This window comes from Lepeophtheirus salmonis, chromosome 8 (genome assembly GCF_016086655.4).
Source record: "Lepeophtheirus salmonis chromosome 8, UVic_Lsal_1.4, whole genome shotgun sequence".
NCBI classification, from domain to species: domain Eukaryota; kingdom Metazoa; phylum Arthropoda; class Copepoda; order Siphonostomatoida; family Caligidae; genus Lepeophtheirus; species Lepeophtheirus salmonis.
The window spans coordinates 29,875,503-29,895,523 of NC_052138.2; the positions used below are offsets into that span (position 1 = coordinate 29,875,503).

The following is a 20,021-nucleotide window of genomic DNA, read 5'->3' on the forward strand; positions in this document are numbered from 1 at the left end:
TCTCTCCTTCTACATTCATCATTTTTCTACCTTGTCTCTCTCTAGCTCTATCAATTTTCAGGCTCAAGAGGAGGAGGAGGAGAGAACAAGAAAACGAAAACAGAATTGGCCTCACGCTCAACACCACATTCTCCATTCGGCATATAAAGAAGGAAAAAATAAGGAAAAAAAAAGAGATGAGACTTCTAGCTGCGGATAGTGTTTCTTAATTCAGACAGAATACAGGAGAGGAATGAGGAGAAGGCGCTCCGCTCCGCCTAATGGAAAAAATTGTAAAGAAAAAAAAAAGTAGAAAGAGAAAAACGAGAAAATAAATAAAAGAGAGTGAAGAAAAAGGGCGAGTCCTCTATGAACGAAGACGGGTGACCAATTTTTTTACTAATAATAGTTGGCCCTAAAATATATTTCTTTACATTTTTATAACTAAGATTATAAAGGGAACTTTCTTGAAAATGGATAGGCTGAAGATGGTAAATCACGTCATGTGATTCATGTTTCAAAATTGCAATAGAATCATAGGTAAAGCGCCAAAGATACAAAATATCTCTTTTGTAGTACAGGTGAGCACCTAACCGGCTTTCCTACAGCCCGATCCTGCTGCTCTGCTCTATTTGTTTATTTACAGTTCAATTCTTAAATATTGCATATTATTATTAGCTAGAGATGGAGTTCAGGAAATGATCAAATACTCAACTCTATTATAAATGCGTTCCTCAGATCCATTTTACAATTTCTTTACTACAGTTTTCTTAGTACGATAAATGAATGATCTAAAACTAAATTCCGGTAGAGGATCATTGCTTGCTCCTCTACTATTGTCTATTGATAATGAGTGGAGAGTCTTTAAAATGACAACAAGATGCTCCTTCTAATAATAAAACAAAACGATTATTATTTAGGTACCTAGTATGCATTTATTGAATATTTCCTAAATCTCTTAAGTATGTCCAACAGGTTTCTATGTAGTTAAACTTAAACACAGTCATTATGATCAAGTTAGTAAACATCATATCATACATACCTAGGGATTTGAGCATTCATTTAAAAAACAAAAAGAAGATATGTTGATACTCTGCAAGATATTAGTGCTCATATTAATTATTTCTCCCTATTTTGAAAATTCAAAATTATTGGCAAGTTTTTACATTAATATGATCTCTTGTCAACAGATAATAATGATATGTTGTCTATCAAACAATATGCCAACATTTCTTTTTGAGTTGCACTCACGAGAACTAAGACAAATTTCACATCCCTAATCATATTTAATATTGTTTATTTTGCTTTTCATGATATCAAATATTAATAAAACCAATTGTTTTTTTTACTGATTTAACAAGGTAAAAATGATTTTAGGAAGAAGAAGCTTTATCTTAAATTGCACTTTCTAAATCGTGCAACAAATGTAATTCAATAATATCATTTAAACAATTTGTAATACGGACTAATATCTTATAATATTGTATGCGCTCTCTTTCATCATAAAACCCATAATTGAGGAAGAATACCACAATTTAATTATTATATTATCTCAAGTCGAACTCAAAGAATATTGAGGTGCCTTTCAAATTATAGTTGTCTAATATCATAGCTTTAAGCTAAGTCTAAAGTGTATTTTTATCTTATTAAGGATTGAGTTTAAATTAAAGGATGTTGATAACAAAACTATCATATTATTTTTTTAAATATTCGAGTCTAAATATATGTAGGTATATAATTTAGTTTAGAGTGATCGACCATATCCTTTTGCCTGGACTTTTCCACTTATTACATCCTATCCGGATACATTTTTTAAGATATAAAATTTAAAAATATATATATATAAATAAAACCCTTCGTTGGAAATCCCTATGACTTTACTCAATATCTAATTTGAAAATATGTTTGGAATAACACTTTTAACTTATTTTGTGGGTTATTTATGTAAACAATATAATTATAAATTATGATTTATACTCTATGAAATACTCCTTATTTCGCAGTCATTTCAAATCTGTATAATATCAAGATGAAACTAGTCTTGTTTCATCAGTTCTTTAATAATTCAAACGTTTCTCTAATGGACAATACTTCAAATTATGAGGGACACAATTAAAAAGTAAACCCTTGTTAAGAACAAGAAACTAGAGTGTGGGCAGAATGTTGTAACTTTAGTAGAATCTGAATAAATTATAAGTAATGCGTAAACATTTATTTGAGTTTGGAGGGGGAGAAAATGGTCCCAAAGTGACCTCCTATAGTTACAACACTAGCTTATATGCAAAATTTTGTTATATATTCCAAGCACCAACCTAGAATCCCCATGTATAGATAAAAAAACGATACAGTTACTAGTGATGATGAGGTCATGATTCTATACGTGACGTCACGAAGTAATGAACTCACTCAACCTTTTCGACTTGATCTATTATTTTAATTTAAATTTGTTGATTTTTTTTGTGAAGAAGGCGAAATGAGGATTCCAGAGTCATCAACCACTTTGATGGAAGGCGGTACAGGCGTATCTGGAAAGGGCGTATTTGTTTGTAAGAAAATAAACTGTATTCGTTGGAAACCTCGAAAGGATACCTCAAGTTTGGATGGAAACCTTTTCGTAACGGGTTCGTGGGACGATGGGCCTTCCAATGAAGTTGCTCTCTGGAAAGTGAATGAGGGAGAAGGAGAATCCGCCTCTCTACTCGCTTCTTTACCTCATTCAGGGGACATCAATGCACTCGAGTTTTTGAATTCGGAAACATTCGTGACGGGTTCCTCTGATGGATGTGTTCACCTTTTCCGCATCCACAATCAAGATCTGAGTCTCCTCAACTCATGGAATGGCCTTCATAATGGATGGTTAGCCTCATTTCTTTTTTCATTTCCACCTTCTCTAGTTATTTGGAGGTCCTCGTTGATTAAAGTATTCATTTACAACGCATACGTGATTGATGATACAATTGTAATCCAGGAGGACGTGCGATAACTAGAAATTACATAACCTTCAAGCCATTGCAAATTATTCTGAAAGAAGCAAATAATCTATTACTTTCATTTAACCACAAATATATCATCAAAGTGCAAATTCCTTTTTTCATTCGATTAACTCCTGAGAAGTATTTCTCAACCAATTCTAATCTTTAAGAAATTTAATATTGAATTATATTTTTGTATAGTTATAGAGCTAGCGGATCAAATAGTGTATCGTGCTCTGGAGAGATCTTCGCTTCAGCTGGCGAAGAAGGCAAAGTAGTAGTTATTAATGCAAGGACAAAACAATCCATAAAAACATATGAACAAGCAGATAGTTGTAGTTTAAGTGCAGTTCATTTTGTAAAGCACGATGAAATTCTCACTGCTAATATGCGTGGACAGATGAAATTATGGGATCTTAGATCTTCGGAAACGTCTTCTCCTTCGACAACGTTTTTTTCTTCTAACACAGATCAAGTAATGATTTTCTAATTTGATACAATTTGAAAAAACAAAGCACTCATTCAATGTTGTTTTATTTTTAACAGGTCGGAATAACTTGCGTAAGTCGTCATCCAACACAATCTCACGTTATTTGTACAGGGGCTCAGGATGGTAAGATCGCTTTTTGGGATTTTAGGAAAGAACGATATCCAGTTACAATCTTAAATGCACATAAAAGTGCTGTTAGTGAAGTCCAGTTCCATCTTCAATCTCCTGACCATATATTCAGTTGTTCCCAAAATGGAGATATTTGGCATTGGGATGCTTCAGCAGTAACAAGAGCAAATCTTATTAGCTTCGGCAACATGAATGATGGTAAATATAATGTATTCACTAATTATAATTATACTGAAGTACTCGTGTATCATACTTTTTAAAACTTTTATAATATCACCAATAATTGAGTTACAGTACTTTCTTCAGACTGTTAAATTAGTAAATTGAGGTACATATATGCATCTTTGTAATGTTCAAATAGTTTAATGTCCAAAAAATTAAATTCCCATTATGTACTTATATGACGTATTTCACGTAGTAATACATAACTGAACACATACTCCGTAATTGGTATACTCAAGTTTCAAACATGGATGCCTAAGATTACATTTATCTAAAATGAGCATTAAGTGATATAAAACTCTATTTCACTATAATTTCTATATTTGTAACACTTTGGATACTAATCAAAATGCACCCTATTAATTTGAGTATTTGGCGCTTCTAGTCTTGTACTTTTACTTTTACTAAATACTTTTTATGATGGAGTACATAATAAATATCAATTTGTTGTACAAGTTGTACAAGATTTTTATTGCACAATTATCAATTTCTTTGTAATTTATAGGTCTCATAATCCATCCTTATTAACATTTATAATCATTTGTGTAAATATTTTTTTTTATAGATGAGGCACAAAAGGGTTTTTCATCCCCCTGGTTGAGTAGTGAGGCCATTAAGCATCGTGTGGAAGCCACTTCTTTAATGTCTAAACAATATCTACCTATTAATACATTAGATACATTGGGATCATCTATTTTATTTGCTGGTGATAATGAAGCGATTTATATTTTTTCAAGTGTAATTTTATAAAATGAGTGTGAAAACCCTTATCATACAATTATTTGAATTATTTATCTTTTTTATAATAAAACAACAATGAGAAAGTATGTGTTAATTTAACTGTGATTTTATTTATTTTGACGGTAACTTCAAGGTTCGTCACATTACTAGATACTTCAATGATAATGTCAAGTTAACACTATGAATGCTTTCATTTAAGTCCATATTCTGTATTCTTGCAGATCATCTAAGTTTTTGACAAAGGGTCAGCTATTTGAAAGAACAATGGGTATGGGCTGAACAATTCTTCAGTTTTATTATCAGGCATCTTAAAAGTTATGCGCGGTGTGTTATCAATGGTTTGCTTGGTAGTCATGGTTAAAACAGTCATTAAGTCAATGCAGTTTTTTTGGTTGATAGGATCTTGCATTGCATAATCATATTTCAGTAAAATCATAGTAAAATAAATTGTTATAAAAAATATTTCCATTTTGAATTCCCAAAAATTTATCGTTGACGCACCCAAAAGTACCAAAATGAGAAATAAATTTAGGTTAGAAAGTGTCTAACCAAATCTTCGGATCCTCGCACAATATATATTAATTCTGCAAAAAGTTGAAGTTGTTAAGTGTCAGTTTCGAAAACTAAGGTCGGATCGATATATCCGCTAGCCCATTAAAGGTTTTTTTTAAAAGAATAATCAGTTATTGGGCAAAATTTTCTGTGATTACCTATATATTTTAATAAATAATTATGAGTTATCGATCATAAACAATATGACTCAAAGGATCTTTCTTTGAAATATAGGTATGGAGTGTTTCTTCCTTTATTGAGTTACAGCTTCTTACAAAGTGGCTGGAGCTTGACCTTTGTCTTGTTAGTTATTGGTTAGGTTTTTACCAAAGCTCTCTGATTGAGATTGTTTGCTTTTATACTTTAATTAGGTACATATTTTATTTTAATAATAATATCATACCGATAAATCAAGGTTTTATTACACTTTCAGGATCGAAATGATTTTTTTATAGATTGTGATCCAATCTGCGATTTTGGTGTTCATAATGGACAGGAAAACAGTGATTTTTATATGTATTTGACGTGTTATGTACAAGTTGTAACTAAATACTAATAATTCTGATTAATAGATTAATCATTTGGAAATTTTGATATTTCGAGTTAGCTCAAAAGTCCTGAAGTTTTGAAAATTTACAATTCTTTAGATTTTTTTTTAGATTCATCTATAAACTACTCATTACAGTTTTTATGATTATAATAACTAGTGTACTTAAATAAATCGTAGCTCTCTGCATATTTGTTGGTTCGTTAGGGTATCAATTTAAAATAATTTGATTGAAATATGTCAATATTTGAAGAAAAAAAATGTATATTATTTAGATAGGTAAACCAAAAAGTTAAAATTTTTATGACATTGAATACTATTTTTAACCCATAAATAAACCAAAAAAATTATGTAAATATAAAAAAATTGCAATTTAATTTTAGTAGGAGTCATTGTTATAAAGAAATGACTTCCGAAGTCATTTGAGCCTGAGAGCAACGAAGGACTGAACAATATTGAACTTTAAAATATTTGCTAGAAAAATATACTAAACTCTATTAATAGATATCTTATTATTTGATTAATTCTACATTGTCAATAGTCATTTATCCTAGGTTATCAAATATTATTATTAAAGATAGCTGTGGCAACTGACATCCATAATTAATCAAAGTAACGTTACTAACATAAAATACTTTCTTTTTTTACTTTGATAAGAGTATTTTTAATAAATGAAAACATGATTTTAGGAATAAAAAGAAAATTCAAATGAAATTTAAAATAATATTTGATCAAATATTAAGAACCCAAACAAAAAATAAAAGAAAAAATTGAGATAAAATACGCAAAAATAAAAAAGTCAGTTATCCAAAATCATCAATAAATCAAAATATAAGTAATATTTATTATCAAATCAGGAAATAAAATTCTGACTGATATTTAAAAAATAGATTTTTTTTAAAAAACAAATGTTCATGGTTGATTCATTTGTTATAATATAATATCTGTTTTTGAATCAGTACGAAAAACAAGTTTTAGACCAGCGTTTCCCAAATATTTTTTGACCACTGAATCACTTACAGTAGCGGCTCGTAGGGGGTACTGTAAAACTGTAGTATTCATAATATTTTAATTGGAACATTAGAAATTAAGAATAAATTAATTTATCGATTTATTTAGTAATTATTATGTTCATAGTTTAAAATAATATGCAATAATTTTTCATAATATAATATTATAGTTGTATGTTTGTTTGAAAGTTTGTCCGCTAATAAAAACGCATAAGCAGGGTATTTATTTCAAAAACGGAGACAAATAGTAATACAGGCCTTAGTCGTAAATTTTCAAAATTCTGAGTTTCCTACCTAAAGCTATGTTTCAATCTGATCAGACCAAATTCCTGGGCTCTGGAGGGCAAATTTGTTTTTTCGCTAATAAGTTGATTTTTTCATGAAATAGGACCGATTCCCCGTGTCTCAAAGTTTTTTTGAAGGTATAGGTTGTCGATTAAGAAAATGGACCAAAAAAATTAAAAATATAAAAATGAATTTTGAACCAAAGGAAAAACGGAGAAAGTATATGGAATACGAATTAAAAAAGGGAATCTCTACTATTATTGCCAAATATTATCTCAAAGATTCCATCGCTATCTGGGAAGACATTTTCACAATATAAAGTTTCGTTCTTAGCTTGATTTTCGGATTGTCTCGGAGAATAGGTGTTGTTAGGCATGGTGATGTTCTGATAGTGGTCAGAGCAGGAATCGCAGAGCTCATTATCGTGGTCTATACAAATACAATTACAGCGAACGCTAAGCAGATCTTGTCCGTCTAAGCATGTAGAAGCAGCTGTAGACATATGATTACCGACGTTCGACAAACTCATCTTATATAGCCAACTGATACTCGCACTCGTTTTACTATTCAATATTCATCTGCCAAGCTTAAACCATTTCTCTTAACCTTGGCTTAAACTATATATGACGTAACGGATAATTGTACCGAGGGGGCAAATAAACTGTCAGTTTATTTGATCATGATTCACACTCGGTAAAAGAGATATACCAAGATTTATTGCTGAAAAATGAAAACAATATAGTTTCCTATATATTGTATTTCAGAAGTATTCTAAGTGCTAGAAACATGGGCTTTCCGAAATTCAGCGCAGAAGTATTTGAGTTATGTGCTCTACTAAAGAGACAAAACCATCAAAAGTTGGATACAAATGCAGTCCAGATTGTCATACTTGCTTTTAAAAAGAGAAACATATGGAATGACAGAACGTGAGTCCAATGCAAGGTCAGAATACAAAAAAGAGGGCAAGTTTGTTTCTTCAGGAGCGGAAGTGAGAAATCGTCGACTTGCATAAATTAATAATAATGTTGCTTCCTCTCCCTGGTTTTAAATCAGCCCACTTAACTCGAAGACTAGTTATATTATATATTTAATAACACAATTACACGGATTGATACATATGTAAAACGAAACAAACCAATTTCTATCATTTCTGGAAGAAAATATTCCTACATTGCTTTTGCCTTAGAAATAGGATTTAAAAACCACAAAGATACTCACATCATTATATCTTACATGGGTAATTTTGCTACCCAAAAAATAACTAATAATTGTTTACATCTTTAATTGATATTATGAATAGTTCAAAAATTTCTGCAAATACCATAGCAATAAAATATCTCAAAGCAGGGCACACATTTTTGAGTGCAGATAACGTCCGGGGTTAAGTTGAGAAAGAAATGAATAAAAATAAGAATATTTACAACTTCGAAGATTTAAAAAAATGTATAGAAGGAGACAAAGTCACAGATTTCAAACTACTCGAAGGCTATCAAAGTATGATAAAAATAGAAAAATTCAAATAGACCAATCCTATCAAATAATAGAATTGCAGAGCTCCAATGAGGTACCTGGATATTATTCTATACGACAAATAATAATCAGGGTTCGACTATATAAAAACTAAATCAAAAATTCATATACAACCAATATTCACTTCTCCAAGAAGAATCTTTGAAACAAAGCAATCAAGTATAATTTGTCATGTTATATGTCAGATACAAGGAAAAAGTTATGGGAAGGCATTCCTAAATATAATTCTCAAGAATTAATTAATAATGATGAATAAACATTTGAAAAAGATTGGATTGTTTGTACATTAATTAAATTTTGCTTTTAAATTTTTAAATTTATAGAAAACATTCTAAAATATTCAAATCAAACAACGATAGCAATTAAGTAAAGTTAAATTTAATAAAGGTTTAAATGATTCTTAGCTATTAGAAGAAATTCAAATATAATAGGTTAATTAATGATAATATGTTCTTATTACAATATATTAACCAATGAAATTTTGTACAGAACATGGTATTTCTATGACAAAAAGATAGCTTTTGTAATTTTTTCGAAAATCCTATTAATATGCTATGGCAACTATTTTTTTCGCAGAGATAGCATGTTTTCACAGATAGGGACTGTATATTCCAATATGCATTCATATTGAGTGATGCTAATCGGTAACTATTTGGGCATGTTAAAAAAAAAGAAACCAAAAATTAACCTGGTAACCCTGACAATTTGAAGAAAGTTTTGAAGGAGAGGAATTTAGCTGCCATGTCGTTTCATTAGATTAGCTACAAGCAGCTGTTAGTAGAAAAGGTAGTTCACTCCTCAGAAATGAAATAATAATGATAATAGCTTAGGAAAGCGAAATTCCCTCGTCAGTTTACCATCTTCATAAAAAGGGGTGAGCTAATAAATGCAACTGATTAGCAGAACTATTCATATTTATATAATTTTTGAGCTTATATTATATTGATATGACAGTCAAAATTGGACAGAATAAAAAATAGTATATAAGTACTTAAGCACATGGTTGGTTTTAGGAGGAGGAGACATTTAATATTTGAAATTTAATTTTAGAATTTTTTTTGAAAAAAAAAATAATTTTTAAATTTTTTTCCAAAAATTTTTATTTTTTATTCAAAAGATTTCCAAAAACCAAGACCCCCCAAAAAAAAAAAAAAAAAAAAATATATGGATTTATATATAATCCTGAAGACGCCCCTGGTCGTGAATGTACTAACATAAAATAATAGAAAAATCGAGCATACCAATGTAATGTTCCATGCCCGCGAAATTTGAAAAGTCACCTTACTTTATGAACGCACCTTTGTTCAATTAGATGTTTACATGCACAAAAAAATGTGGTAACCCACCCTAAGTCCTTGTTGGAATTAGGGTAGAATTTATGATCTAAATTGAGATAATTCCTGCCTATTTCTTTCATCTCATAGTTGCCTTCACTTAATTTAATGAAACGTCATGACAGCAAATTGATAATCCTGTAGAGAAAAACGCGTGCATGGAGGGGGGTGGGAGAATGACTTATGGTGTCATTGTTTAAAATACTTAATTGATTATCAGATGCCTGCTTTATTATGATTTTAGATGCTATAACGAAAGTATTTATTAGCAAAATGTTTAATAAAGATATACTACGTATAATTGACTTAAGACATTTTTTATCCGTTACAGTAGATTTGAAAACGTCACACTCCATGAAATTATAACTTATTATGAACCATATTCTCAGAATAATAACTAATGAAACGAAAAAAGTAGAGTATTTCGAAATATATTTGAAGTTCCAGGTTTAAAAAAGAAGGCTTAAATTAAATATAATCTACATACTAAAAAATAAACCATCCTACATTTATGTTAAATATACAAAATTAAACAATTAGAATCATTTAACTAATAATAACAATAAATTATAAATACAGAATATTGAAATAATAGATTGATACAAATAATATTTTCTTGTTCTGACATCGTAATTCAGGGAAATATGTCATAACTTTAGGTTGCAAAACACAAGCCAGACGAGGAATTTACTCAAAAAGATTATCACCCCTTTTTCCTCATGTTGAAGTTGCTATATACAATTGTGCACAGGATAGATACATCTCTACTGATGAGATCTAAATAATTATTAATAATAAAGTAAATGTCAAAATCATAAAATTAGACAATAAATATACTAATAAAAAAAAATGTTAGAATTAAATCTATCTCTTTTTCCAATTTTAGTACGAACAGCTTTTTGAACTAACATACATTTGTTTATTTCATGTTTATCTAAAAAAAGAAAAGTTAATCCATGGAGTCAAATTTTAAACCTTAATTACTTATCTTATATATAAAAATAAAACTTCTTTATAAATGATAAGACAATTCAGGCAACCATTCTTGACTTAATGTAGTTTTATAACATGATATCGTAAAAATTTAGAGAAAAGCTAATTATGTAGTAATGTCCGGCAATATTACTCCTTATTGAGAGCATCAAAAAGATCCCCCCCGTTATTTATGCTTGTATAACAACATACTAAACATACTATTACCATGAAGGATACACACAATTGCTTATTATAATGCTACACCCAATGCAACTACCCCCGTTGTTGTGACCATTTAAGCAGTGTTTTTTTGCCTTTTATGAGTTTTCTGAACACCATTTCTTGGAGCCTATCAACCATAGCTAAGCCTTTAGTGATAAAAAAGTAATATTCTCTCAACTCCACAATTTACAATGTGGGTATTTCCATTTATCATTAGCTTGTTTTTTTAGATGAATTTCCATGCTTTTGATATGAGATGAGGATAATGAGTGGCGTTTAATTCTAGACGGGGACTAAAGGCACATTTATATCAAAAAATTCGACAAACCATCTGTTTCTTGTCCAGCAAGTATTTCCAAATTCCTGGGCCTCCATTTTCAGAAATCCAAACAGAAGCCGACGTTATTTTAGGCATTTTATTCAGTTCTCTATCGACTATCAGTATGTAATATTATATTAATATTGAAATATAAAGGCTGGAATTAATAACGTTCTTGATAGAGGAAGATGTTTATTATTTTAATCAGTGATACCATAAGTATTTATTTCCTTATCCTCGTACGCTTTTATATCTTTACCAAAATTATCAACCTTAGTAATAACTAATAAGTAAAGTTGATAATATTGTAGAGAAAAACGCATGCAAGGAGAAGGGGGAAAAAATACATATGGTGTTATTGTTTAAAATACTGATGTGATTATCATCTGCCTGCTTTATTATGATTTTTGAGGGTATAACGAAAGTATTTATTAGCAAAATGTTTAATGAAGATATACTACGTATAATTGACTTATACGTTTTTTATCCGTTACAGTAGATTTTATAACGTCACCCTCCATGAAATTGTAATTCATTATTAACCTTATTCTCAGAATAATAGCTAATGAAACGACAAAGTAGAGTATTTCGAAATATATTTGAAGTTCCAACTTTAAAAAAGAAGGCTTTAAGTAAATATAATCTACATTAAAAAAAATATGCCATCATACATTTATGTTAAATATACAAAATTAAACAATTGGAATCATATGACTAATAACAATAAATTATATATACAGAATATTGAAATAATAGATTGATCCAAATAATATTTTCTTGTTCTGACACCGGAATCCAGTTCAATATGGCATAACTTTAGGTTGCAAAACACAAGCAAGACGTGGAGTTTAATCAAAAAGATTATAGCCCCTCTTCTTCATGTGGAAGTTGCTATATACAATTGTGCACAGGATAGATATATCTTTACCGCCGAAATCTAACTAATTATTAATAATAAAGTAAATGTCAAAATCATAAAATTAGACAATAAATATACTAATAAAAAAAATGTTAGAAATAAATCCATCTTAAAGATTTAGAGCAAAAGCTAATTATGTAGTAATGTCCGGCGATCTCCTTATTAAGAGCATCAAAAAGATATTTTTCCCGTTATTTATGCTTATATAACAACATACTATTATCATGAAGGATATACACAATTGCTAATTATAATGCTACACCCAATGTAACTACCCCCGTTGTTGTGACCATTTAAGCAGTTGTTTTCCCCTTTTATGAGTTTTCTGAACACCATTTCTTGGAGCCTTTCAACCATAGCTAAGCCTTAAGTGATAAAAAAGTAATATTTATTGACTATGTAATATTGGAAAACCTAATGATCATACCCAAGTCTTTAAGCGAAGAAACTAGTCTCCGACAAACTAGTTGCGAACCATCCAAAGCTACTACCCCCGTTGTTGTGACCATTTAAGCAGTTGTTTTTGCCTTTTAATGAGTTGTGTATCATAATTCTTGATATGTTTAGCTAAAATAGAATCATATTTTATGGTTAGATTTAAAAAAAAATTGAATACTTACTGTGAGATAGTACAAAATTCAGAGTTCCATTTCGAAATTAGTAAATATTTTATACTTTTTACTGATAACTTGATCGTCATTCGGTGTGGATGACTCAAAACATTTTTATATGTATTTCTATAAATGACATAATTGCCAACATCCTCCATTAATTTAATGATGGTTCCTCGTGAATTGATAGGTTTACCCGTGTATTTCTCCATAATTTTTTTGAATGTAGGATGATTACCAACAGATAAGGCTATATTACATGCAATAAACATCTTTGTGAGATCCGAGTTAAAGTCTGACTTGATGTATTCATCATTAACTTGATTTTTTAGATGAATATCCATGCTCTTGATATGAGATGAGGATAATGAGTGGCGTGTAATTCTTGACATGGGACTAAAGACACATTTATATCGACAAATCCGACAAATGATCTTTTCTCATCCGGTAAGTATTTTCCAAATTCTTGGTCCTCCATTTCATAAATTCAGACAGAAACTGACGTTATTTTAGGCATTTTATTCAGTTCTCTATCGAATATCACCATCTAATATTATTTTAATATTCAATACTAAAGGCGGGAATGATAACGTTCTTGATTGATAGAAGAAAGTGTATATTATTTTATCAATGATGCCATAAGCATTTCTTCTCTTCTCCTTGCACGCTTTTCTATTCTTACCAAAATTATCACCCTTACTAATAAGTAATATATTTAGGGCTGTTGGAATCGTTGAAAAAGAACGAATTTGATTGGTAATTGGTGATTATATAAAAAAAGGAATAAAACACCTTTGTACCGTTGCATCTTTTAAACAACTTTTCCTCAGTATTGTACTAATCATCAACATTGCAACTTCCCTTCACTGCTCTCTCATGTACATCATCCTCATGTCGAAGAAAACGTACCTTTTATCATGGGGTTCTAACAACGGAGGTACTAATGTGTGGAATTATGATTTGGAAAATAAAAGTACATATTGCGGTTTCTTGTGCCCATATTGTTCTTTATGGCAAGAAAAAAATACAGATTCAAGTTAGTACTAAAATGGAATTCAAAGACAGTTAAAATGTTGGATTTTTGAGTTTCTATCTAATTTTAAACTATATTTAAAATTATGAAAATATCGGAGATAATATAAAAACGACATTTTCCACGACACTGAGAAAATATCCTTTTTATCGATTTGATGTGGAATGTCCCAGTTGAAATGTTTAATAAAACAAATAGTGTCGAGACAGTGTTTAACTAAATCATCAGAGAACTAACGGTTACTTAAAGACAGTTTTTTTTTGTATTTCAACATAGAATAACAAAATAAAAAGGAAGTTAGAATGATTTTTCTCAAAATTGAATATGGGATATATTTTACAACAATTTATAGTTCATTTCCATGCACAAATGATTCTGATTAATCTTTTAGAGGCACTGCAAATTGTACTTAAATTAGCCAAATTCACCGCCACATTTATTTAATTAGGAAATTAATAAATTGTATTTCTAAGACAATATTGGAGCCAAATTAACTAAAGTAGATAAAACGGAGTTTTTAACTACAGCTAACACTCTCAGGTATTTCAATTCATCCCATAAATTTGAATTCAAAGCCTATAATTGACCACAATATCTCTTTGAAATTTGTCTTGTCATTTTATAAATATAATGATTGAACCTTTGAATATATGATTCGTGTATTTTTCATAAAAATAAATAGTTTTTTAACTAAACCCCAACATGTAGGCGACATTAAACTACATTGCGGCCAAGATTAATAGAAATACGATTTACTTTGATTACAGCTAGTTACGTTAAACACAATATCTAACTTCAAATATCTACTCAATGTAAAGTAGTTTAAACCTATAATGTTATGTGCGTCTTTGTTTTTTATTTTTGGCTGTAAATTACACTTGAAATAATTAAGAGCGTGAGAATGTTTTTCCTTGAGTACAAGAGAAATTAAGTTATTATTGCGTAAAAAGGACATTAATAATTATTATGCACTTTTTAGAATGTTTAATTCACATTTACATGAATGTTAATATCAGGGGTGTCCGCAAGGGTCTGCTTTAGGTCCTTCACCAATTTGCATAGTCGGTTATCTAGGGTACTTATCCCCTGGAAAACTACCCCCCTTCCTAAATTACTTTGACCTATTGGAACAGAACGCTAAAATCTCATTTTTAGTTTTCAGCGTTCTAAAAAAAAAAAAAAAAAAAAAAAAAAAAAAAAAAAAAAAAAAATCCGTTACGTTCTCAATTTTCGCGTTCTGTTACAAGCCTGCAATTAATAAGATTCAAATCAGTTTCTAATACATAGAGATAGAAATTGTGTGTATAATGGGCATGTTAAAAAAGAAACCGAAAATCAACATGGTAACCCTGACAATTTGAAGAATGTTTTGGAGGAGATCAGCCACAATCAGCTGTGACCAGGGAGGAGGGAAAAAATGAAATAAATATGGGGATTGGCAAGAATTATCCTGATTTTAATCCCCCATTCAAGTCCAATAAGGACTTACAATTAAAACTCCACAACAAATCTCCTGGATTACTTTCCGTCTTATATGAGCACATAGGAAGATTCATTCAGGTTTTGAATATAATTGTGTATAGTAGAAAGGGTGTACGAAGAAAACTGCCTTGGTGAAAATTGTTCGTGTAAGATTGCCCCGAAGAAAATTGCTATGGAGAAAAATTAACAGTTAGAAAAATTGCACGTATTTTGTTCAAACTTCATGATGAATAGTAATACATTATAAATTACCTTCAAGTGTGAGTAATATCATTGCAATATAGGAGGAGGTGTGGGGGAGATAAATAGCTTAGGGCCTCTTAAAATATGGTTGAATACTCTCTGCCCTCAATGTATACCTTTGTAACATTACATCAGAACACACATATTGTTGACATTTTTTTTCAACCCTCCTTCATGGATATGCAATATAATCATTGTTTTTAAAGAGTCCCTTTCGTGAGATGAGGATGGTATCCTATATTTTGTTCAATCCATAAGAAGGCTTTAACATTACCTTAGTACCTGTCCTTTTACAATTTCCGGGACTCTCATGGTACTCCCACAAAATCCGAGAACTTGTGTCTACTTCGTGATAATAAATTTATAGACAGAATTGTTTGTAAAATACACATAAATAATATATTCAGTAGTGTATTTTTCAGTGCGATCTGAGCGCTTAATTTTTTCTTTGTTTTACGATCTGTGCATTTATAGTCTTCGCTATTTTTTAAACTTGACCAAATTCAAAATTATCATGGATCATGAGATGTGTTTAGGTGTTGGTAACGACCTACTAAATTTTTTTTTCTGTGTCATCAAAAACCGGTCAAAGTTCCAGCGTTTCAGAAGTACTTTAAAATGAGATCAAATTAAAAAAAGAAAAAATCTTATTATAATTCAGGCATAAGAAAAGAAAAAGATATATTATATTTTTTTTGAACTTGTTAGTAATTTTTTTGACTTTATTATGTAGTTGGTTTTGTAAGTAAAAACTCATGAAGTACCTATTGACGGCATACAAATATATATAAATAATTATGGATTTTTTTATTTATTCAGCTATTTGTATAATTAAATTTTTTCATGAATACGATACAAATGTCCATAATCATATATAGCTTTTAAATTTTTGAATAATCAGTAAATTAATTCATGAAATCAGACTTTTGAAACTTTTTATTCAATTTTGATCTAGCAAAATTCAAGGGTGACCATATTGATTTTGGTTTCTTTTTTTTTAACATTGCCATTCCACACTGGGGTTTCACCTTTAGTCATGACTCATGAGCATCAAATTGTCTCGATTATCCTGTTGATTTTCGGTTTCTTTTATTTTAAAGATGCCCATTCCAGACTGGATTTTCATCATTGTGTATGTATTATCAAAGCAAATCCATCCAAGTACTTTTCAGTGCATTTTATTTAGTACTCTATTATTTTTTTTCTTTATATATAAAGATATATACCATAGAGATATGACAAAAAATTGACATTTTTTCATTTTTTCCTCATTGACTTCAGTTTAAAAATGAGACAATTTTCTTCACTCACATTTCTACCAGCAAATAATGTGATCGATATCTTTGAAGAATTAATTGAAGATGAAACAATGCTATTGAATTGATTGCATATTTTGAATTGATTGACGTACATTGGAAAATTAAGAGGAAGATAAACAACATGCGAAGAGATGCATCAAGATACCCCATCAAATAATAGAATGTGTTTGATCGAACAAAAAATGCTGAGCCCAGGACGAACAATGGGATGGAGGACTCCGTAATGCAATTTAAAAAAGAAGAATTTATGTCCAGATCGAAGTTTATTCAACACGATAGAGTGATATTTTTCAACAAAATAAAAAGTATAAAGAAATTAATATTCAATATTGTTAGAAAATAAATAGGACTAATATGATGTTAAAATTTTATACTTTAAATATTTATCATATAATTTCCTTCTATTTTATTTCTTAAAAAATTATATGATTATTTTATATAATAGGAATTAAAAAAATATTGTTATTTGTTTAAACAAAATTATAATGATTAAAATATGATTTTATTTACCATTTATTCAATGCTATTTCAAACATAAATCAGTTAGATACTCTAACTTTTCCAAAAAAACAAAATAAAAAAGTAATTTAAAATTGAGTATACCCAATACCAAATTAAAGAAAAAACAATTATTGATGTGACTATTGAAATACGAATAATGTTTTTTGCATGTAACATGTTGCATGTTTTGCAGAATCCATAATAAAAAACTGTTAAATAGCGTAAAAACGCAGAAAAAGACGGGTTTCACTTTGCAAACCGAGGATTTAAACTATTTTTTGGTATTAAAGAGGTTCCTTGGATGTATTGAATGAATTTGCAGTGGTTTTTAAGGATCCAGGGGTACACCCAAGTACTCCACGCAACACGAGAACTTGGAACTATTTTTTGGTATTAGAGGGGTTCCTTGGATATATTACATGAATTGGCGGAAGTTTTTAGCAATCCCACAATACCCCAGGGCGAATCTGAGAGGTGAAATTATTCAAACATATTTGAAGTGGCCCTAAGCTATTTATCCCCCCTCCTTACCAACCCTCTCGATCCATTTCGTAGAAGAATGGATTGAATTTAAAAAAATGCATGGAATTGTATTGCAATAATGGTACTCACACTTCAAGGTACTTCCTTGGGAGATGGAACAAACAAATATGTTTAGAAATTGGTCATAAATAATATTCAGCGAATTTATAATGGGTTATTATTCATCATGAATTTGAACAAAATACGGGCAACTTTCTCCTGGGCAATTTTCCCTCAATGCAATTTTCTCCAGGGCAACCTTCACCGGGCAATTTTCCCCAGGGAAGTTTTCCTAGTACCATAATTTTAAGTCGTTCTTGGACTCAGAGTAGAATGAAGCATCGACATCAGAGTAACTATTGTCATTGCCAATGTTTATTTCCTTCTCCCCCTCCTCCCATGTCACAGCTGATTGTAGTTGACCTAAGGAAATTTCATTACAGCTAAGCTCCTCTCCTTCAAAACCTTCCTCAAATTGTCAAGTTTACCATATTGAGTTTCTATGTTCTTTAACATACCCGAAATACACATGATTTTCATCACTATTTGATATGTGTGTTAACTTCTCCCTCTGAAGTAAGCATTTCTTTCATATCTTTGGTGTAAACTCTTTAAAATAGAACAGAACACTTGTATTAAATAAAATGCTCAAGTTCGAACCTATCTATTGCAAATCAATTGATATCGATGAAATACACCATTTTAAATGAGGATGGATTCCATCTCCAGGAATGGAGAGGCTGTACGGTTTAATGATTTTAGTGGATTCTTCTTTGGTCCATTCTTCCCAGAAGTGGCTTTAAACTCATTTGATAAATGTATAGCTTAATATAGTAGAATCAATGAATTAATTTATTGGGGTGGAATTGCTAGAGGTTAAAAAAATATCAAGTTTGAAGATCGCATGCTTTTTCTTTATTTGCTACCTGAAAAGAATTTTTTATTTTCTATAGCTGTCATCATTATTCTTTAATTTTTGAAGAGAGAACAATAAGTATAAAATAATCACAAGTGTGTAAAGGACGAAGAGTATCTCTGGGGATTTTTTGTTGAGTTATAATTGTAAGCCCTGATTGGAGTCAGAGTATAATTATTGAGAATCGATATCCGAGTAATTCCTGCCCATATCATTGCTAGATACGGGTAGGGTTCGTGTTTATTTATCTCATCTCATAGCTTCATAACAGCTAAGCTGCTCTCGTACCAAATATTTTTCAAATAGTCAGAGTGAACACGTTCATTATTTTTGTTATCATACCAGCGTTTCATATTATTTGAATATCTGAAAAATGTCATTGGAGTTGTAAGTTAAAGACTTTGATATAGGCTCATATATATATATAAGTTAACAGTTATCTGAATGAATAGCCTGTCTAGGTGAAAGTTTGGAATTCATGTCAAGATCAATAAATAGTATGAGAAAGACCTACAGCATAATATATTTATTGTAATAATTATAATATATAACTAATTTGTTAAGTAGTAATAAATACTTAATACAATTCTTTTATTATTTGTAAAGATAATATTTACACAGATTCTTATTTATTCACCGTTACAGAATGTATAGTTTAGCTATGAAGACTTTCTATGATGGGTAACTCTTTTTCTACAATTCCCATTTATATTATGTTTTATGAATAAATTTAGACGAGTAGTTTGTAATGATTGTTGCGTGTGCTCTTTTTTTTTTTTTTTTTTCAATATTTAATCGGTCGTGGTGGTGTTAACTTCTCTGTCTGATGTATACATTATTGCTAAAGTTGATAATATTGTAGAGAAAAACGCATGCAAGGAGAAGGGGGAAAAATACATATGGTATCATTGTTTAAAGTACTGATGTGATTATCATCTGCCTGCTTTATTATGATTTTTGAGGGTATAACGAATGTATTTATTAGCAAAATGTTTAATGAAGATATACTACGTATAATTGACTTCGACGTTTTTTATCCGTTACAGAAGATTTGAAAACGTCACACTCCATGAAATTGTAATTCATTATGAACCTTATTCTCAGAATAATAGCTAATGAAACGACAAAGTAGAGTATTTCGAAATATATTTGAAGTTCAAAGTTTAAA

General features: G+C 30.0%; 1 protein-coding gene across 1 annotated transcript; it reads left to right on the forward strand.

Moving 5' to 3' along the window:
- Window positions 1-2,359: 2,359 nt before the first annotated feature.
- Nup43 (Nucleoporin 43kD) lies at window positions 2,360-4,619 on the forward strand. Its single transcript, XM_040717353.2, has 4 exons — window positions 2,360-2,835; window positions 3,153-3,426; window positions 3,498-3,768; window positions 4,358-4,619. The coding sequence occupies exons 1-4, from the start codon at window positions 2,453-2,455 to the stop codon at window positions 4,540-4,542; spliced, it is 1,113 nt and encodes a 370-aa protein (XP_040573287.1). The 5' UTR covers window positions 2,360-2,452; the 3' UTR covers window positions 4,543-4,619.
- Window positions 4,620-20,021: the final 15,402 nt, after the last annotated feature.